Source organism: Acomys russatus, chromosome 5 (assembly GCF_903995435.1).
Source record: "Acomys russatus chromosome 5, mAcoRus1.1, whole genome shotgun sequence".
NCBI classification, from domain to species: domain Eukaryota; kingdom Metazoa; phylum Chordata; class Mammalia; order Rodentia; family Muridae; genus Acomys; species Acomys russatus.
The window spans coordinates 78030828-78053289 of record NC_067141.1 but is presented as its reverse complement, the minus strand read 5'-3'; the positions used below and the strand labels follow the sequence as shown (position 1 = coordinate 78053289).

At 50.0% G+C, this 22462-nt stretch overlaps 1 protein-coding gene across 1 annotated transcript in view; it reads right to left on the bottom strand.

Moving 5' to 3' along the window:
• Positions 1–21820, bottom strand: part of Slc18a2 (solute carrier family 18 member A2) — a 33967-nt gene extending 12147 nt beyond the window's left edge. Inside the window, exons 1-10 of the mRNA XM_051146863.1 lie at positions 21708–21820; positions 21270–21397; positions 19085–19439; positions 9586–9644; positions 9094–9177; positions 8764–8856; positions 7939–8028; positions 7803–7846; positions 7669–7729; positions 5755–5850 (exon numbers count right to left, since the gene is read on the bottom strand). Coding sequence (XP_051002820.1) covers positions 5755–5850; positions 7669–7729; positions 7803–7846; positions 7939–8028; positions 8764–8856; positions 9094–9177; positions 9586–9644; positions 19085–19439; positions 21270–21390 — 1003 coding nt within the window. The 5' untranslated portion in view covers positions 21391–21397; positions 21708–21820. The remainder of the gene's footprint in view (positions 1–5754; positions 5851–7668; positions 7730–7802; positions 7847–7938; positions 8029–8763; positions 8857–9093; positions 9178–9585; positions 9645–19084; positions 19440–21269; positions 21398–21707) is intronic.
• Between the last annotated feature and the right edge of the window lie 642 nt (positions 21821–22462).

Sequence of the window (22462 nt, the reverse complement as noted above, 5' to 3'; positions counted from 1 at the left end):
AACCCTGAGCCTCTAACACAGTAAGAATTTCAGGTTAATGGGTTCTATGATCAGAACACAAAACAGAGTCATGCCAGAACCAGGGGTGTTTCTACCACACCTCGCAATACGATATGCAGAGACCGAACAGTTACCCCATACGATCTGATTTAGCAAACGTTTACTGACAGCCATGTGCCGGGTGCAACACCAGCCAACAGCGAGGACAATGGAAACCTGAATCCTGTCACCTCGGGAAGTGACTTGGAAGGAAACAGTCAGATGGTGTTTGAACTGTGACGTGGCTTGCTGAGAACATGAGACACAGTTGTGAGAACCTGAGTCTGCCGCTTCTCACACTCTCCAAAGCAGATGGTATTAAAACCTGGCCCCACCGAGTGTGCGTCAGACGTCACGCACTCTGCAGACCAGGGTGGAGTGAGTAATAGAAATCATGTTGACTTTCATCGCTTGGAGCCAAGGGCCATGGGGGTATTAATACAAATGGTGAGAAAAAGAACAGCAGCACAAACAGAGTCTGACGTATGGCCTCAGGGCTAGAGAAGCAATACTGAAGGGAGCAGTCTACGGTGACTTGCAGGGCCAGATCTCACCTGACTGCAGCCCCCCTGTTAGAGGAGATAGGCTGTAGAAAGGATGGAAATAGATTTTTGGGGTTTTGGGGGGGTGTTTGTTTGTTTGAAACAGGGTTTCTCTGTGTAGCCCTGGTTGTCCTGGACTCGATTTGGAGACCAGGCTGGCCTCGAACTCACAGCGGTCTGCCTGCCTCTGCCTCCTGAGTGCTGGGATTAAAGGCAGGCACCACCACTGCCTGGATTGGAAACAGATTTTTGTGTGAAGTTTTTTAATAAGATTGTGTTAAGATGGAATGTTAAACGTTAATTTAAAGAACAAATCCGAAAGGCCCTCATGTATATCATCGCTGGCTGTGCCAGTCAACCAACTAATCTACTTGACCTGGGCCCACAGACAGCTGTTGATGACTCCTGTCAAAGAAAATAGCTCACGTGGCCCAGCTAGGATCCAAGGACTCTTGATGGATCCTGACTCAAGCTAGAAGCCCACGCAGGACACAGACAGACTCCTCAAAAGCCAGTGAGCAGTCTTGCCATCTCAGCTCAAAAGGGGAGGTGGGACTGAGAAATACAATGACTTTGATTTCCAGGAACAGCAAGGCCTCTACATTGGAAAACCCCACATGATTCTCAAGCAAAAATGCACTAGATTAGAAAGCACAAAGCAAGGTGTTCACTTGAATTTAGAGCTTGCTAGCTAAACTTAGCACGGTTCAAACCGCTCGAAGCACTGTGCCAAGCCATCACCCCCATCCTGTGCACTCAGGTGGATGTGAGCCTTAGGTGGCACATTGTATCATACAGCTGTGACCAGCTTTTTCACACTGATTTTAGTACTCCATGCAAATCTCATTTTCCTGTTTTCCACCCTGCCCTGCTGGCCGTCCCCACACTACAGTAAGCTGCCAGCAAGCAGGAACCTCCTCAGTTTCCCCACAGCCTGGCTCCATTGTGGCAGGCAGGCAGTGTCCCACAGCATGACAGGCCATTAAGAGAAGAGGTCCTAGCTGGGTGTGATGGAGAACGCTTTTAATCCCAGCTCCGAAGGCAAAGGAGTGAGTCAAAAGCCAGTCTGCTCTAGGTGTCTGGAGAGACCACTGTCCCTCAAAAACAGGGTTTACACAGGGGTGGGGTCACAAGCGGCAGCTGGCTTTTATACCTCACAAATTTCTATCATCAACAAAAATGACTATAGTTCATCCTAGGACCAACCCCCCCCCCCCCCCCGACCTGAGTGAGAGGTGTTGATTGCACCTAACATACGTATACACACAGCATCCAATGTCATATGTTGTCGCTCTGACAGGACTCTCCACAGGCTCCTAACATCTCCAGTCACCCATAAAATCCACCACAGGGACCAGCCGACCTCAGCCCTTAGCAAAAAAACAGAGAAAGTCTTGTGCTCTCATGAAGCACCATGGAAGCTGACGCTGGTCATCTGGGCTGAGGTGACAGTAGCAGAAGAGTTCTCGAGATCCGTCTGAGTCTCAGGCAATCCTTGCCTGGTTGTTCCTAATGGCTGATGTGGAAACTAGAACGAAACACTAGTTTCTTGTTGCCCTGGCCCTAACAGAAGTCTGCAGCTCAGGTCCTGGCATCTAAAAAACACAGGCCGTCAACAATTCAGCTAGAATAACCAGCCAGAAGATTTGGCTCCAGCCTTGTCTGGGGCTGTTATGCAGGGCCTAAGTTTCCCTTGGTGGTGGTGGGGGGGGGGGGGCTTGGTTACAGGCCTCAACCTGAACTTTGACCCTAAGCACTGAGCTGTCTGGGAGAGGTCATTTGACTTTGAACTCAAGGTGAAAAGGAAACAACAGAAGGATTCCATCCTCAACAGCTCCACCTCAGGACCTGCTCCACGTGTGACTGAGGAGGTCCTGGGAACAGACTCCAGCAGAACAGGCAAGGGCATTTGCCACCTCTCCCTTCCCTAAAAGTACAGCAAAGCCATGACAGCAACCACATGTCACTCAAATAGCTCACAGGACAGCTAGGCTCTGACTTTCTGGCCTCTCTTCGAAGATGACAGGGAAACAGAGTCAGCACAGCTCCTTGGCCGCCAAAGGCCAAATTTCGGGGGCAGCCCCAGGAAAAGAACCACTGGCTCCAGACGTAAAATCTTCCACCCTATGCATCCCACTAGTTCCAAACTATGGAGACAACTAAGAGGAGCTTTGCTCTCACACTAAAGCTGAGGTGAGAAGGACAATTAGATTCCCTCCAAGATAGACAAACCTACCTGTGAGGTGAGCGGCGGCAGAGCCCCGGGCAGAAACGTGCAGTGTGAGTCAGCTAAACACCAGGCTTTCATGAAACGACCTTTTGCTGACATCAAGGGGGCCTGAATTCTATCTCCTGTGGCCCTGGGGCTCCTGGTTGACCTTAAAGACTTTAAATAGAAAGCCTCAGGCTGTGTCTGGAGAGGACGTGAGCAGAGCAGCCTAAGTGCCCTGCACATGGCCAGGACACATTCAATTAGGTTTATAAGCCAGTTAAGTGGAGACACTGGCTGAGACGTGAAGGAAATGCGTGGTGCTTGACCACGCCATCCCCAGCTGGACAGATGGCATCTCCTGAGCACACCTGAGATGCAGATGCTGAGGACCAGAGGGAAGGAGACGCTAAAACCTCCCAAAAGGGTTGGCTGCATATTCTCACAAGACAGGACTGTCAGTCTCTCTCCAGCCTGTTCGCACTAGGAGTGGCAGAAAGTCCACCCAACAGCCTGATTTTGATTCCATAGATTTCCTTGATGGAAAAAGAGGGAAATTGTCCTCTGACCTTCTCACATGCACACCTCTCTCTCTCTCTCTCTCTCTCTCTCTGTCTCTCTCTCTCTCTCTGTCTCTCTCTCTCTCTCTGTCTCTCTCTCTCTCTCTGTCTCTCTCTCTGTCTCTCTGTCTCTGTCTCTCTGTCTCTGTCTCTGTCTCTCTCTCTCTCTCTCTCTCTCTCTCTCTCTCTCTCTCTCTCTCACACACACACACACACACACACAGGCATAATGAAGTCAGAACTAAGAATCTCCACATGAAGATATCCATGTGAGTTGAACAACCTAATAAAATAAAATAAATCTCTAAGACGCATAAAAATATTAAATAAAACTGCACATGTATGGGGACCAGCTTTCCTGAGTGCTTTGAAGCTACAGTGATTCTAGAGGGGGTTGTGACGTAGCGACAATGGCAGATCTGTGAAAGAGAAGAGAGAGCCCAAGAATGGACCCGAGAGTGCATGGCCACTCAGAGAGAAACAGAGGCGGGGGACCAGATGCTCCCCTGGAGACATGGCCCTGGGATTGTGGCTGGCCACACCTTCATACCAAAATTAGAGCAAAATTAATTCCATGCAAACCTAACATTTTAAATGCAAAAACCGTAAACTCATTAAAGGAAAGTGGGCTATTTAATTTCTAAATGATCTTGGCAAAGGAGCAGCCTTTCTGAGCTAGATAACAGCACACACAGGAGCCTGCTGAATCTGACAAGCAGCAGCTTCAGTGTTCTGAGAGACAAAACATACGCCTCGTAAAGTAAACGGACGCAACAAAGTGAGGGCATTGCATGTAAAACTTCTCGTAAAAGACCAATACCTGATAAACGAAGATACTTAATCAGTAAGAAAAAGACAAACAACTCAGAACAAAGATTATTAGAGGCTATCAGCAAGAATCTCACACTAACCAACTGCGGTACACACCTGCCATCCTGGTGCTCAGCTGAGGCAGGAGGATCACGAATTTGAGACCAGCTTGGATTACGTAGTGAGAGAATATCACGCACGTGCGCGCATGCACGCGTGCACACACACACACAGGGACTCACACATACACACACTCACTCATGGGAGGATCAGGAATTTGAGACCAGCTTGGATTACATAGTGAGAGAATGTCTCACACACACACACACACACACACACACACACACAGGGACTCACACATACACACACTCACTCATGGGAGGATCAGGAATTTGAGACCAGCTTGGATTACATAGTGAGAGAATGTCACACACACACACACACACAGGGACTCACACATGCACACACTCACTCATGCACACACACACACACATGCACGCACAATTAAATCTATGAAAAGAGGCTCCATTCTTATCTATTTGAATCCAGGACCTGTGTTAGTGAGAAAAAACTACTAGGTACTAAAACAACAGCTCGGCTTGGGGAAGGAGCCATAAGAAATCTGTCTAAACATGAGGGAAAGGCATGGGTACTGTGCGAATGGCTCAGTGGCAAAATGAACTGTCATACCCTTCAACAGGGACTGCCTGAAAACACATATCTCTGGGATGGGGTCATGGGTCAAGCTTGTTGCACAAACATTCGGTCACCAGGATCCACGTAAAAAGTCAGCACGGGGAAGAAGGGAACAGAAAAAGAGTCAAAGAAGACACCCAGATGATGGGGAGCAAAGTCCCCAACTTGCCGAGACTGGGGGACAGGTACCTCAGCTCAGATGATGGACATGTGCACACTGAGAGCATCGTCATCTCGGCCGGAGGAGACTCGAGGAATGCGTTCACAAGTTACACAGAGAAGCGGGAAAGGAGAAGGCAAGCCAGCGACTAACCCAAGAAAAAGTGACTTGGAGAAAGGGTAATCCGTCAAAATACAATACAGAGCTCAGTTTGGGGACAGTATTCACCGGCCCAATAATGTCAGTATAAATGCCAGCCTAACAAAGACTTGTGGTTGTAAGAGTCTCCCAGTACCTGTGGAAGATATGTTCCAAGACCTCAGGAGAGGCCTGAAGCATAGCACCCATATTTGGTACCCAACTCTATATGTATATACCCACGTTAAAGTGTAGTTTATGACGCAGGCACTAAGAGATTAACAGTAACAGTGAAATACAATTCTACGTCCTGTAATAGGACTGATGTGGATGTTCCTGCTCTCTCTCTCCTCAGTATTTAATTGTGCTTTACCCTTTTAACTTGAAGCATAAATCAGGAATGATTAAAAAACAAAAAAACACTGGAACTGGAACTGATCGCAAAGTCCATTTCAGGCACCGACTTCATGAAGAGGCAAACAGAAATGATCACGTTATCACCGTCCTGTCAGGGTTTGTGGGGCAGGCAGGATCATGTTATCACCATGCTGTGGGGGTTTGCAGGGCTCGCACACAGATGAGACCCATCCCAGTCCTTACCCAGCTGCCACTTTCGGGAACACATGGTCTCCATCATCCAGATGGGCAGGGCAGGCTCCAGCATGGCTATCCCCATGTTTGCAAAGCAGATGGAGCCTGCGCGAGTGAGAGGAAGCATGTTAGGGTGCCTGTGCCTTCAGACTGAGTGTCCATGACCACTGCAAATACAGACCCATGCGTCCCAGCTCGGAGACCCTACTTCTGGAAAATGGAAGCTAAGCAGCGAGCGGGAGGGTAGCAAGGAGTAATTTTTACACCATGCCCAGAATCAGAAAGTCTGTAGCTGGTGGGAGCTATTAAGCTCTTTTGGTTTAACCCGTCCACTTCACAAATGAAGAAAAAAAGCCTTCCAGTTCATTAAGGACAGGAGCTGCATGAGGCAGCCAACAGGCAGACAGCTAGCAGGCCATACACCACACAGGGCCCCCTGAAGCTCTCAGGACTGGCTTTCACTCTGCAATGAATGGGCTTGGATATTTTTCACATTCTCCGAGGTGTCATGGTGGGCACTGGGTACGACTGTGCTGTGGACGGGTGTTTTCCTAGCCACGTCCACACAACACATCCCATACACATCTTCACCATGGACCTTTAAACCACGCTCTTTGTAAATATAGAGCCATCTGGAGAAAGACACACGGAATGGCCCTCTGTCACTCTAGAAGCCTCCTGTGCTGTGCTCTGTGGAACCTGTAATTTGCTAGAACAAATTCAAAGAAAGCTGTGCAGTCATGATGACGGTGTGTACATTTCATTCCTGGTAACATTTAACGGCACAGCATACAAACGGTTGGACTCTCCTCCCCTTCTCCTCCATCCTAACTCCCTCCACTGCCCCCGCCACACATAACACGAGATCTGTGACTCTTCCTTCACCATGGAGCCTCCAAGAAGCAGGACGGGCCTAAGCGACACTAACTGGCCCATATGCGCTCAAGGTTCAGGGAGTCACATTTCTAGGACCTCACCCTCTCATACCCTTAATTTCCACCTCAGCTTGGCTCTAGAATGTTCCTTGAACCCTGTAGAGCCCAGTGCATGAAGAGGTTGGGGCACTGGCTTCCCAGCCCTTACCCTGTGTGCTGCCCTGGCTAATTCCCACAGCAGAAGGGCTCTAAAAATAGCCTAGAACTTTGATTGATTTTGTTTTCTTTCCTTCCCCCTTCCATCTTCCCCTCCCCCACCCCCACCTCCATACTGCCCCACCACTACCACCAGACAAAGTTTTGTGCAGCCTAGGCTAGTCATTCCTACATAGTCAGGGGTGACCTTGAACTGGCATTAGAGGAACGATTCACCAAGCCCAGCTTATGCAGTGCTGGGGGTCAAACCCAGGCTTCGTGTGTGGTAGGCAAGTTCTATCAACTGAGCTACAGAAGACAAAGCCCAGTTGTCTCAAGTACTTGAATAGCTTCCCTGCAGCGAGGGAGCCTTGCTTAGACACACCTTTCCTTCTAGGGTTGAGCTACACTGCAAGCTTGGCCTAAGAGCATCAGGCCATGGCTCCAAGGCTACCAGCTGGTCTCAGCCTATGTCTAAGTGCTGGGAGGAAAGGCCCAGGCCCAGCAGGGACATGAACTGCCTCCCCTGGGACAGAGCCCCAGAGTTTGTTTGTTTGTTTGCTTTGAGTCCATCTGGATCTCAAGTCCAAAGGCACAGCATCTGGCTCTGCACACAGAAGTGTCCTCTAGGGCTCGGCTCTCGCTTCGTACTCTTGCAGGCCAAATACCCACCCAAGACACCTGCAGTGAGGCCAGCAAGCCCTTCCAGAAAGCTCAAGGCCACATAGCGATGGCCCCTGACACAAGGGCAAGAAGCAAGCGAGGATGAGGCAGGACACCCCACGTCTCTGACCACATATCCCTACTCATCCCCTTAGAACTACCCTTAACTTCAAGGCCTGAGGAGCCCCACCTGCCGCAATGAGGATGTACGGGTCTTTCAGCAGGGTAGTGAGGGGTGTCCCCTTCTGACTCTGTCAGGCAAAAACAGGAGGTTAGAAAGAGTTGCCTGGGCCGCTTCTGGGCCCTCACCTCCCAGCTGCTTACTTCTGGCTGCACTCGGGATGGCCGGAGCACAAAGAGCTGGATGGCTACAAGGGAAAAAATACAGGTGACCTCTTTTTAGAAAGCAGACATGGCTCAAGCGCACGCCGTGACCGGGGCCAAGGCCGTAGCCACTCACCTCCATCCAAGAGCACCAAGGTGGCGAGCACCAGGAAAGGAGCCGTCTTCCCCACAAACTCATAGAGCACACTTCCGAAGGGGGGTCCCACTACAGGAAGAGAGAGACCCACAAGACAGCCACGGTAGATGGCTACCTCTCCCCACAGGAAAGCCACCCATCTGACGTTTGTGTTTTGTTCCCTGAAAGACCTGGGCTGTCCACCCTACATTCAATTTAATGTCATGTTGAACTTCTCCCTGGGTACAATTTCACTTGAGAAAAAGGAAGAAGACAAAGGACCCTCCAAGGCCGAGGGCCTGAAGCGAAGACCCGTGTTGGCTCCAGCACAGGATGGGCTAAAGATCCATTTCTCTGCTACCAGCAGACATGGGAACCACCAGCTACCGAGCAAAGGAAAATGTCAAACACGAGAAAAGACCCAACGCTCCTTCAGGGAAAGTATTGGTCCCCTGGCCTGGGATGTCAGCCTGGGCCGGCGTGATGGCAGATGCAGAAGGCTAGATGTTTGCCTTAGATTATAACTCAGAACTTTCCAGAGAAAGGAATATGACAGACTATCTTTCTCACTCCTGCGCTTTATGTTGGTGCTGAAGAAGTTTGGGGACAGAGGCCAGGGAAGACCAGATTCCCCCTGCAGGGGGCTCTACCCAACATTTCCCGAAGGTTCCATGGTGGTTAAAAAAAAAAAAAAAAATTGAAAGAGAGCCGAGTGTCTGTTCACAGGCATGTGCACATGGGCTTGGTGTGACCAGGACTGATGGACAAAGACCGTTGTAACCCAACGCCCAAACAGGTCCCACCTGCACAGTGACTATTACGTACCTAGGACCCCCATGGCCAGGCCCCCCAAAGCAATCCCCATGGCGTTACCCCTCTCCTCATCATCTGTATACACGCTGGCCAGCATGCCCATCCCTAAAGAGAAGAAGAGCCGGTCAGTGCCCAGAAATATCATCCGTGATAGCCCTCCCTCCCCAGCAGGCTAACGATTTTCCTGGGCCAATGAGGCTAACTGAAATAGGAGGCTGGGCAGACTTCAACAGGAAAGTGAGGGCCTTCTGCAAAAACCTCCCTCCACCAGCCCACACTAGAACCCAGCCCTGCTCCCTGCCCACAGCCGTGCTCCCCGCCCATTGCCAGCTTCATGCCTACCAGCCACGGATGAGCAAGAGGAACCGATTCCCTGCAGGGACCTGGCGATCAGCAGGAAAGCATAGCTGCTGGAGAAGGCAAACACTGGCAAGAGAAGAGGTCCAGGCCCTCAGATCGAGGCCATGACGTTGCCCACAAGACAGGGATGACCCAACATTGTGTGAATCTGAAACCCTCCCTTCAACTCAGGAGTGTGTCCATACTTAGGGTTGTGGGCTGCTCCTGGAAGCCCGCCCCCCACCCTCCCACCCCTCATCCTCTCACCCCCACCCCCTCACCTCCCCCCATCCCCTCACTTCTCCCCCACCCTCCCCATCCCCTCATCTCCCCCCACCCTCCCCACCCCACCCCCAACCACGACCCACCCCCCACCCCCACCTTTCTGCACTGTTGCAGTACATCCTTCCTCCCCCAGGGGGAGTGATTCCCAGCTCACCAGAGACAAGGCTCCTTCCAAGACCCTCACACAGAAGGCAAACAGAAGATACTTACTCACTGTTGAGATAAACATGATGCAGAACCCAGCAAACATGGGGATTGGGTAGCCAATTCTGGAAGACAGAGACACGAGGAGCGTCTGGTGATGGCCGCCTGTTTTTGTAAGGCTTTATATTGATTTTTCTAGCCGTTATCCGTTTGGGATCAGCTGGATAAGTGTTCTGTCGACTTGTCTGGAAATTCATATACTCAGCGCTTCCTACGTGACCTTTTTTGTGTTTGACTGTCTCAGAGTGAGAATACATTTACAGGCTGCCACTCTGAATGGAAATTTCTCAGGAATAAATGTTAGCACGATGTTGGCAAGTAACCCTAAATGTATCTAAAACACACAAACCCTGTTTCTGTCATTATTGTTGTTATTGTCATATTTGTAGTCTTTGCTGGAACTTCCCCAAAGGGACAACTGCAGTCAAATAGCTTTGATAAAGGGCCATCAAGTGAGTCGCCCAGCAAAAGGAGCAGCAGTGCCGTGTCTAAGAGGTGTTAGAAACCAAGATTTTTAAATCTGCCTTCTTGCCGACCATAGTGAAGCCAGCTTAGAGAGGCCTTGCGCCTTATGCAAAAAGTCTAAGTCCAAGTTGCTTGGTCCTAACCAATGACCACTGAGAATCCTGGCACCAGCCATATTGTATCAGGAAGTTATTTCTGATTAGATAGCTACCCTTCCCCACCCTAGGCAAGTCTCGAACCTAGACTTAGAAAGGTGCACATGGACACCTTTCTACCAAGGAACCTGAAACAAACAAACAAAAAAAGCCTTTAAAACTTCATTTGCTCCCTCACCTGTGTGTGTGCCTGTGTGTGTGCAAGTGTGTGTGTGTGTGTGTGCATCTCTCTCTTCTCTTTCTCTCTCTCTCTGTGTGCATGTGTGTGTATATCTGTGCATCTGTGTGTGTGTCCGTGTGTATGCCTGTGCATCTCTCTCTCTCTCTCTCTCTCTGTGTGTGTGTGTGTGTGTGCGCGCGCGTGTGCATGTGTGTGTGTGTGGTATGTAGGCTAGGCTGGCTGACCAGCAGCCCCAGGGGTCCTGCTGGTTACACCTTCCCAGCACTGAAATTACAGTTGCGTGTCACCAGGCCCAGCACTTTCACACAGGCTCTAGAGACCAAACTCAGGTCTTCATGGTTGCAAGGCAAGCGAGCCAACTCTGACTGAGCGTCCCTCCAACATTCTGCTGTGTTCTCACTTCCTCTGCTGTGTGGGGGCAGGAGCTCAGCAGCGGCTCCCAGACACCTCTGCCCTGGAGGGAAGGCCAACCCTGCCTATGCCCTGTGGCTCACAGCTTCCCAGGCCTCTTCTCCCTCCACCTGGAATCCCAGGAACTGGGAGAGGAACCAAATGGGTCCAGAAAAAAGAAATCCAAGTGCACCAAGACCAGGCCTGCATAGAAGGGGTCTTCAAGTTCAGACCATCATGCAAAAACCTCTTGTCAGCACCTTCCTGTGAAGGTTTTATTCCCAGCCCCATGAGCAGTCGCACAGCTGGCTCAGTGACTTCCTGAGAGTAGCTGGCCTCCTCCTCTTTTCACAGATGGGGAAACTAAGACGTGGAAAGGTGACCTGTCAAATGGCATGGGGCTAACTGCATGTGGGCTATGCTCTCCAGGCCAGGGCTTTTCCTTGTAAATTTGATCACCTCACAGTGAATTTGAACACAGCCAGAGGTCATAGATGTGACTGTGAGTAGGATCTTTGCAACAGTTCTTTTGTTATAGATTGTGTGTGTGTCATTTTTATGTGTGTGATTTTTGTGTGTATGTATGTTTTGTGTCTATGTATATATCTATGATTTTTGTGTGTGTATGTATGTATGTGTGTATAAGTTTGTGTGTGTGATTTGTGTGTGTGTGTGCAAGTTTGTGTGTATATGTGTGTGTGTGTGTGATTTTTGTGTATGTATGTGTGTAAGCTTGTGTGTGTGTGTGTATAACCACAGAGGGCTCAAAGAAAGATGTCAGGTGTCCATGCTATCCTTTCCTGCTGTTCCCTTGAGATACTCTCTCATAAAACTCAGTGCTCACCCTCTCTGCTAAGATGGCCTGCCCTGAGCTCCTAGGATCCACCTGTCTCTTTTATGGAGCCCCTGGGACCCCACAAGCATCCATACAACCACCTGAGACATCTGTGGGCCCTCTGTTGACTACAGGTAGATGCTTTTGGTGGTTTCAGGACAAAAGCTGAGAAAATACAACAGCCCTTGTCTGAGGTTCAGAGCACCAATGACATCACACCTAGTCTACAGCCTATCCACTTGCTCAGGTCACCTTTGGGGCACGTCTGCAGGGGCATGGGAGCCTGTGAGACCCTTCTTCTAGTAACTGTACCCAGAAATCTGGTGGCCCGAGGTTCTCGATGCTTTTCTTGAGGTTGTATATACCAACATTTTAGGTAGTCAACACTGGGCTCAGGGCAGCTAAGGAAAAAGGCCAACACTGAGGGGATGGGTATATTGAGGCAGGACAGGGTGACAGGGACGACTACAGAGACATGAGAAGGGAAAGGAACTTTTTATTACAGAGTCCAGCCGAAGGCTCTCCCCAGCACAGTCAACATTTGCCCTGAAGGTTGAGGACAGAGAGAAAACATTCTTTTTATACAGGGAATCTCTGACAAGAATGTGACAGTAGCTGAGCTTTTACTCCTTTTTCGGACATAAGCTTGAGGTTGTCTGGGACCCTCACACACACAAAAGATGATAAACTTTCATTCACAGCAGAAACGTCTTGACTTCCTGTGCAACACTAGCGAGCTAGGGTTTTGCCCTACCAGTTCTCACCCCAGCCAGGATACCCGAGGAACCTATGATTTCACTTAAGCTCCTAAGCAACTTCTTGAGAATTCAATTGCAGAACTTATCAAAATTGTGCACAAGGCTGGGCATGGTGGCGCACGCTTTTAATCCCAGCACTCGGGAGGCAGAGGGGGTGGATCGCTGTGAGTTAGAGGGCAGCCTGGTCTACAAAGCGAGTCCAGGACAGCCAAGGCTACACAGAGAAACCCTGTCTCGAAAAGCCAAGAATAAATAAAATAAAAAATAAAACAAAAAAATGGTGCACAGGCTATCATAAAGATGGCTGACTGCAACTCTCTTGAGCACCCCACAGTCACCTCCACTAACACGAGTCTTTCTCTTCCACCTCCTTCTTTATTAAACTTAAATCTATCTATACAAATTTTTCTTCATGGGTCCCAATTGTGTTTTATTCCAACTCACCGTGAAATTCTTTTCTGCGTCAAAGTCAAGAATCCCAAGGCCATCTGAGTACATTGTGCTTAAAGTTCCACAGGATGCTGGGACAACAACATGGAAAACTGTCCCTGTATGCACCGTGCTGCTGCTGACAGCCCTGCTGCCCACTGAGGCCCTAGGGACAGTGAGTCTCAATGGCTGATAGGATAGAGGGTCCAGGCTATCACTACAACCCTCAGGGCTGTGTGCCTCTGCCTTGGTCTTTTCACCAAGCTTGGAGCTATTGTGTTGTTTTGTTTCTTGGTTGGTTTTTAGCAACACTGCAGCCGCTGTCTGTTTAAAATTCCTTCAGGATTTAAGCAAAGCAAGCAGTGGATGAAAGAATGGCCAGCCTGGAGGGAACCACAAAAGCTAGCTGGCCACTCCAAAAGCTGTGCATACACCAGGGCTTGGGGTGCCCTGTTTTTCTTTGCCCAACACACATGTGCTCCACACTCCTCTAGGGTGGCCAAGCTTGCGGCAGAGTGGCCAAAGCAGTCACCTGGGCAACATCCTTTCCTGGTGCTCCGTCCCAAGTTAAGGGAGATTGAATGGGCACCTGTGGGACTCTACCTCAGGCTCTGCTCTCTGTACATGCACCCCTCAGAAGAAGAGCTGTTCTGTGCTCAGGCCACTGAGCCAAGGAAGTGACAGAGCAGCCGCCCCCTTCTCCATGATGTCTCTGAAATGGACAGGGACTCAAGTGGCATTACTCATAACTGGCTGAGTTTGCTCTCTTGTCTCAACTCAATGCCATCTCAATTACAGCATTGCCGGCAGAAGAGATCTGATTCAGCAAGCCCATATCCAAATGGGCCGTTGCTAACCCCTCGTGAGTCATGCCAGTCATTCGCTGTACAATTAATCCAATTTGAATGCGACTAAAAACCCATATATTGATTCCCCCCACCCCTCCCCCTGCCGCTGGAAAACGTCTAGAACAATCCATGTTATACTGGCTTTGGACATCACAACCAAAAGCAATCTGGGGAGGAAAGGGTTAATTTGGCTAACAGGTCTCAGGGACCATAACTCAAGCAGGAGCAGAGGCAGGAAGCATGGAGGAACACCTTGGCTTGCTCAGCCTGCTCTCAGCTGGCTCAGGACCAGAGGTGGCATGACCCACAGTGAGCTGGGCCCTCCTGTATCAATCACTTATCAAGAAAAAGCCCTCACAGACACTATCATGGACCAGTTTGATGGAGACAACTCAGCCTGGGCTCCCTTTTCCTTGTAACCGTAGTTTGGTGTGAAACGGACAAAAAACTAACCAGCAGGCCCCTCCGACAACTGATAAACGTATTGTGTTCCTTTTTTTTACCAGAAACACTCGGGCGGACTCTTCTCAGTTCACTGGGGCCATAGTACAGTTCCCTCAGTCACTGTGTGACAAAGAAGAACTGTGGCCTGCAGCCTGTCGCCAGCAGAGGCACAGTTTCAATAACCTCTGTGCACTCCTAAAAGGTACAACAGGAAATGAATGCTGAGAAAAGGAATATCTTAAATCCACTCTGCTATAACAGGAAGTTTGTTCAGCGTTTAGGAAATGAAATTCTTAAGCCCAGCCCTTGGGGCTGTTGGAGTTTGGGTTAGGTGTGGGGGGAGGAACCTACGTGGGCAACAGACCTGCCTGTGCCTGAGTCCCTGTGCTCGCAGGGGAGCGTAATTCTGTTCCCGGTTCCTTCTGGTTTCAATGTGACAAGCCCCTGTGAGCTCACTGTCCCCTCCCCACCCCGTGCCAGCGATGTCGATGTCGAGGATGGGAGAACCCTCTCCCAAACAGCTGGTTTCCCTGTCTGCAGATGAAAAGGTCACTGCTTTCTACAAAGCCTATTCATATCAGGCAGCTGAAGCTGGAGGGGGAAAAAAAATAACCCCAGAAGGTTTCAGAAAGCTCCCGTGCCCTGTGGCTTCCTGCTTGTCATTCAGGGTTAGCTAAGATCTGCGAGGAAAAACAACTGCTTTCAAATACACTAGGTAACTATGGAAATAAATTAAGCCTCTGACACTTGGCTTGATAAAAAGCAGACCACCCAGATAATGACAGGCTAAGAAGGAAGTGAAGGGAGCTGGCTCCCAGTGACCAAGCGGCTGCTCCCAGGCCATCTGCTGGCTTGAAGCTGCTGTTTAAACTGGGTGCTGAGCACTTGAAGACAGGCCAGCTAAGCCCTGGACTGAGGGTGTGGCTGAACGTTCGCTCACGCTTGGCTTCTGAACTTTAACCTGTGCACTATAACCAGCAGAGGGGAGGACAGAGGGCCAGGGAAGGAGCAAACCTTTGCCTGGTGTATGAGAGAGGAAGGGAATGGCGCTTTCATATTGTTTGTTTTTCTGGAGCACTTATGCACGTTCATGAATAAAGTCACTTGTTAGATCAAACGATAACAGACGTCATTAGGAGAGTCGCACTGCCTTCTTTGCTGTATAGTCACTATTATGGAATGAAATTTCAACTAGAATTATAAAATAAATTACATGAACCTCCACAAGGGAAATGGACCAGTCCCTTGACATGTTAGAAAATATTACTGAATATGTGAAAGTAAGTACATGCTCCAAAATCAGGCATCCTTCCTTTTCTATCCTGTCACACAGTGGCAGCAAATATACAGTAACCCAAGTATAAATAAAACAAGAAAAATGTGTAGCCAAGGCTTACCCAAAATGGTCACCTCGTGTTCTTAAAGTCCAGTATGGGATAGTATCCCAATAGTTCAAACAACAGACAAGCAGCCAATTATCTTATATCATCACATAAAAGCCACCGTGCTGGCAACACTTTGGTCACGAGTACAGAAACAGGAGTGGAGGTTGACTGTGTGATGTGGGGGTATCTGGGCGCAAAGTGGGTCCCTCGGCTAACACAGGGTCGGTATTAGAGAGGAAGGCTCCTACCAGCCAGGCTCTAGAGGTCCCCACATCTTTGGAAATGTGTAAGCCTGGACCAGCTCACACTGGGAGCTGAAAAGAGACTATTTTTCTAGAGCTGGGGAAGATCTCAGTGGGAAAGGCTCGGGCTGTCTTGATCTTTACGTTCTCCACCCACTGAAATGTGCCTTCCATTCACAGTAGCATTATATACCTGTGTTCTTTCTTTTGAGTAGCTAATGCCACAAACTGTATCATAGAAAGCAGGAAAGGATTGGAGGGGAAAGAAGAAAGCTTAGAAATGAAATCTATCTGTGTCTGGCTACCCATGCTGTCACACCAAGGTTGTGTGTGAGCACTTTTTCTGTAAATTCCTTAACCTCTAAATCTAGGACCAGCCCAAAGGCGTCTGAAAAAGTCTACAAGCTATTTTTATGGCTTTTAGACCCAGGAATCTAGGAGCTGCCACTCAACGCCGTTTAGGCATGCATGTTTACAACACAAGATGTGAGTTATACGTGACATTTTTAGCTCTCCTGTCAGAAGCGTCTGTTAATTTTAAAAATGCTGTTTTAAACACATTTGCTTGCAGCACTGAAAATGTGAATCATTAGTCTTGTTGGTAACTGAAAGGAGAATTGGAACAAATTACATCAAGATTGTTTGCAGTGCCTCCCAGGAGGACTGGGGGAGCTACCCAAGTGAACTTGTCCTTCTTTGCTAGTTGCCTTCAGAGCCATCGAGGCAGCCAAGCCTGCAAGTGACCAGCAAGTCTCTAACTTTGCATCTCCTGGACTTAGAACATACTAAAAAAAAAATTACAAACCATAATAGTGTTGAAGGGAGGACAGAATTCACCTGAATGCTCTGTGTCTGTCACTATCAAAATATTTGCCTTTCTGTGTTCCCAGGCAGCACCAGAAACAAAGATAAGTAAATAAATAAAAATAAATAACTTCTTAGTTTTGATGCAGAGCTAGGGCAAACAGAGGTTTTGTTCTAGCTCATTTCTGAACTGGATCTCTTGCCCTAAGATTATAGACTACAGCTCACGAACCCCAAAGCAAAATCAGGATTTTCTTGGAGACAGTCTGAGACACAGCCTGAGAAGCCACACCTACACCCTTACGGCTCTAGGGGATGTTTAAGAGGGGAAGGTCTCCCTGACTTTAACAAGCTGCTTCTCAAAGACTTAAATAAAACATTAGAAACAAGACTGGGCTTTTGAAAGAGCGACTTGCCTATGACTCCCACTTGGAAGATTGGAGCATTCACCTCATTTCAGCGAGTCTTGGCTGAGTCTCACCCAGTGACTAGTCACATTCCCGCCCGAGTGATTGGCAGGGCATTATTACTATAATGTCCTCAATTTTCCCATATAGCATTCGAGCTGTTTGCTCTGTCAGAACACAAAAACCCCAGCAGTTTTCCAGTAATTATACCAGATGCGTTTAAAGAAGTGCTCTTAGTCTCGGAAAAAAAGAAAAGAAACAAGCCTTTGACTCCAGTGTTCTGTCTGGTTTTGTGCTGGCGAACAGGGGGACAGCAGAGTGTCACCTCTATAATGGGGCTTCTTGGTGGGTGCACAATTGGCCGTGCCTAGCTTCGTTTGCTTACCGAGCTTTGTATGGAAGACAGGAGGACTGGCTAAGCCTGGGACTGTGAACACAGGCTCCGTGGCAGTACCCAGGCCACAGGAGTCGAGCGCCCTGTGACTCCCTGTGAGTACACCGGCAGCAGCCTGGCTGGCGCTGGCGGACACCAGGACTGGCCGTACCCTCTCTGATACCTCTGAGGTCACCCCTCTTTAGGGCACAGACTCTGTACCCCAGAGAGGCACAGGGCTCCATTCTTTGGCCCCCTTGCTTAGCTCCATGCTGTATTTGATATCTTCAATTGTTTTTATAACATTTTCCACTTTGCACTGTAGCCCCAAAACTATGTGGCCGCCCCTGCTCCCTACTGGTTGGCTCACAGACTCTTCATTGGGGCTCTGGGATCTGAAATAACTCCCTGGCCCCCACAATCAAACCCTGTGTCTCTGGTCTAGCATGCGGGGCCTTGAAGCTTCGCCTAGGGACCCCTCCCTGACCACGTCTCAGTTCCTCCCTCTTAGCATCGCCTCATCCTCCAAGCTCTTGTCCAAGCCTGTTCTCGTCTGTGATACAGCTGTGAGCCTTAAATGGTGGTCATTTCCTTTTCTGCCATTAAAAAAAAAGAGAGAGAGACAGAGTCTTGCTTGTGTAGCTCAGGATTGACTACTATTTACTGTGCAGCCTTGACCAGCTCTCATCTCAAGGCGGCCCTCCTAGATCAGCCTCCTAAGCGATGGAATACAAGCTAACTCCACCATCTCTCACTTCTCCTGGCTGACATCTCCAGGAGTTGCCCACAAGCTGGGTATCCTGGGCTTTGAGTCTTCTGAGTACAAGGCAGAACCAGGCTACCTTGGCTGTAGAACACTTGCTGGGTGGCTGCCAGCAACAGAGACGAAGATGCCAAGCCAATCAGAATCTCCAGCTTAACTCAAAGCTTCAGCAGCACCGGTTCTCAGACATGTACCTGCTCTCTTCCCTTGGAGTGTGTAGACAAACAAGAGACGGACAGCAGGGAAAGAACTTAGCCCAGAATCTGCACAGCTCAGAGTCCAATCCACACAGCAGGGTCACTGAGCTCTCCCACACTCCACCAGGGCATCTGCTATGTCTTTCACCATGCTGGTTCTAAAATGTGGCATCCTAGCTTTCAGCTTTCTTTCCTTGTTCGATGTTTGTTGTTTTTGCCTTTTTTATTTATTTATTTATTTATTTTTTTGGTTTGAGATAGGGTCACGTGTAGTCCAGGCTGGCCTTAAACCGGATATATAGCCAAGGGTGACCCAGAACTTAGCCTCCTACCTCTACTCAACCCAGGGCTTCGTATATGCCAGGCAAGCATGAGTGTGTGTGTGTGTGTGTGTGTGTGTGTGTGTGTGAGAGAGAGAGAGAGAGAGAGAGAGAGAGAGAGAGAGAGAGAGAGAACACTAGAGCCCCAGCCCTAATGTTAGTTTTCTCTAAGCAGTGGCAGAGGTAGAAAGCTGTCAGACCCTGATGGCTGGGATCACTGAAGAGCTTCTGCCACCCAAGAGTGACCATGATAAATGTACATATAAACCATGCACTTGGAAGAACCCGTGCTTTCTTTCTTCTTCTGTCACATTTCCTACCTTAGTACCTTAAGGCACAGAGGGAAGGATAGGTGGGGCACATGTGGAATTCTGATTACCTAGGATGAGGACAGCAGCCTCAGGTGACTTATCTCCCTGGCCAACTATCCACCAGTTCTCCACACTCTGGCCAGAGAGCAAGCAGAGGATACAGAGCTATGCACTGCCCGCCTGAGGCACACAGCCTACCTGTTGGTCAGCAGTCCTATGAATGGGTTGGTCAGGAGCTGGACAGTGGCTTTGGAGGCAAACAGCAGCCCAACTTGCACATTTTCATTCAGGAGGTCTTTGTCTTCACTGGGACAGTCGGAGGGGACAGTGGATGTGTTGGTCACCATACGCTGTGTGGTGGTAACCTTGTGTGGCTGTCCACCTGGGAGGTCGCCAGTGGCATTCCCGGTGACTATGACAGAGTTGTCATAGTAAGAGAAGATGTTCTGGAAGCTTCCAGGGGTGGAAGTTGTGAGCACTGGCCCAGTGGTCTGGATTTCCGTAGTATTTTTCCCATGTTTAATGCTGTACAGGTAACTGGGGATAATGGGGACTGGGGACAAAGGCAGAGAGGGAAGTAATGGTCACCTGAGAGCCTCCTCTGAGACAAGAGCCATCACAATTAAGGTTGTGTGAAAAACCAAACGAAACCCAGAAAAGTGGGCCATGTACCCCAGAAAAGGAAACTCTATACAGGGGACATGCTGGAATAGTTTTACATTGCTTAGTCAGAGAGGTAGAGGGAGAGAGAGAAAGAAAGAGAGGGGAGAAAGAGAGGGAGAAGGAGAGAGACAGAGGGAGAGGGAGAGAAAGGGGGAGAAAGAGAGGGAAAGAAAGAGGAAGAGGGAGAGAGGGGGTAGAGAAAGGGAGGAAGAAGGAGAGAGAGGAAGAGGGAGAGAGAGACAGAGAGAGAGGGAGGAAGAGAGGGAGAGGGGAGAGGAGAGAAAGAGGGAGGGAGAGAGAAGGAGAGGAGAGAGAAATGGAGAGAGAGAGAGAGAGAGAGAAATGGAGAGAGAGAGAGGGGAGAGGGGGAGCTCTGAGGGTCCCACCATACCTATGTGGTAGCAGCTGTGCCCACATGACTGGCTACAGAGATGTCTTTCATTTATAGGGTTCCCCTTAGAGCATTCCCTCAGAGGAATATGCCAGAAAGGCAAAACACTGTGTGAAGTAAGTCAGTGCTGACCTGGGGTCTGAGAGGCTCAACTGGTTTCTAAGTGGATAAAGCAATGGGCACCTGAACCTCATTATGTACGTGGGAGAACAAAGACACAGCCATTGCAGGCAGTGATAAACCAGGCATTCTCAGCAGGCCAACTCTGCTGCGCGAAAGCAGCCTGCAGATTTTCATGGCAGACACTGAGGATCCCATAGACTTCTATCGTGGAAAAGCAAAGCTGCTTGATATTATAGAAGCCTGGGCACACAATTGACACCCTGGCTGAGGTGAAACACCCCACCCCACCCCCCAGCTGACTCTCCTGAGCTGGAAATAACACTAAAATGCTCCCAGACTCTGCAAGTGGGGAAGGAGGAAGTGACTGTCCATCCCAAGGGTCTCAAGGAAAAACACATTTTTTTTCCTGTTCATTGAAAATTTGCTTTCAAAAAGAGCATGTGGAATACCTTTCTGTTTGAGGGACTAAAGGGCCTGGTTTTGAGTCATTTAGTGTGAACTTGTTATTTTAGGACATTTGTCTTGCCCTGTCCCTGGGTCCTGCTTCTATCATGAGGCACTGTCAGATCAAACACTCTTAAATGTCACTTGCTTTACTTCAGAATTAGACAGCAACTTGCTCTTTCAGTCGTCCACCAATTATTTAAACCTACCTTTCAATAGCCTAGTAATGATGCTAAGGGGCAGCAGCGCTGAGCAGCAACGACTCAAGCGCCTTGCGCCACTTTGACAGAAATCTTTTTCATCGCAGTGAAAGTGGGCAAAGGGAAGCGGGCAATTATCAGGAGGAAACACAACTTCTGGGGCTTATCAGAAGTCAAGGGCTTCGACCTGACCTCCAGGAAATCGAAGCCACAAGTTGCAGCTCCCAGGAGCAGGGCAAGGCAGGCTTGTGTTCAAGGATGGTTTCTGTTTTGTTTTGTTTTCTGCACATTGCGTTCTTCAACTTTTTGGGCGGACAGAGCTACTTAGATAAAGTGGGGGTAAGTGGGGTGTGGAGGACCTGTTGCCCCGGACGAGGCGCCTGGTTCCGATAGCAGGATCGGGAATGCTGGGACCCGAGGGGGCGGGCTATATGATGAAGAGGAGGTGTTGGGGACCGAGTGCCAGGACCTGTGCACAAGGACGAGGTGCTAGAGACCCAGTGTCACAGACTGGGATGTCGGGGGAGCGAATGGCTGGTGCGCGCGGGCTATACATACGTACCTACCACGGTGAGCAGCATGTTGTCCAGCAACAGCGCGAGGAACACGATGAACAGAATCAGCTTGCGCGAGTGGCTGCTGTCCCGCAGCCATCGCAGCGGCGCCAGCTCGCTCAGGGCCATGGCTCTGCTGCGCTGTGGGAGCAGCGGGTGCGGTCAGGGTCTGGGACAGCCAGGAGTCCCACGTCACCCGGAGTGCAAGGAGTCTCGCCTACTAGAGATGTCCCGGGACGACAGGGAGCTGCGGCTCCGCTCGCGCTCAGATGTAGAGTCCCCACGAGCGCCTCCAGAGCCGTCGAGGACCAGACCTGGGACCCAGGGACGCCGCCCCTCCCCGCCGTGCCCAAGGTTTCGGCTCTGTCTCAGTCCCGGGATCCCCGGAGCCAGCCCACCGCCTTAGAGGATCCCAAATGGTCTCTGTCCTTCCCAGCCTTGCTTACCTCCGGGTCGCCTGCGGCTGCCAACGGAGTTCTTGCGCCACAGTGCCGAGAGCGTCCCCACCGCTCCAGGTCGCCTTCTCCGCCCCAGCGTCCCAGAGCCCAGCTCTCTTTACCCAGTCCGGCTCTGACGTCACGGACAGCTCGGAGCGGAGTGAGGGGGCGGGGGGAGGGGGTGCTGGGGCGCCGGCCTCCGCCCACCCAGAGCCGCCTCTTGTCCCCGGTCTGGGCTGCCTCACGCGCCCACCCTAGCGGACCCTGAGGACCTGTGCAGGGAAGGAATGGAGTTGTGAAGGAAGCCTCAGGGCTCCAGAGGACAGCCTCAGGAGCCCGAGACAAGGGAGTCAAAGGAGTCAAGGCCACCGGAGTGTGCAGGCTTTCTTCTATCCCCAGGAGTGGCCAGAATGCTCAGAAGAAATTATGTGGGTCTTCGAGCGGCCGTGCCCATAAAGTGGCCCAAGAGACATGACTGAATTCTGTGGGGTGTGCCCCAGGAAAACGCTGAGAACCAGGGACAGCCGCCTGCATCATATCGTACTCCCTTCTCCCACCTCAAGACTAGTCCAGGTCAGAGTGCAGCTGCTAGAGGCTCTGTCCACCTTCAGGTGAGATGGAAACAAAGGGAGCACGGCGGGGACAAAGAGGGAACAGGGCAAGTAAAGACCCGCAGAGTTGAGGCCATGTTTAGCCAAGTGGAGCAGCCAGCTTGGGACTCTGGAGACACCAAGGGCACCTGTGTGGGCAGGAGAGCTTGGAAC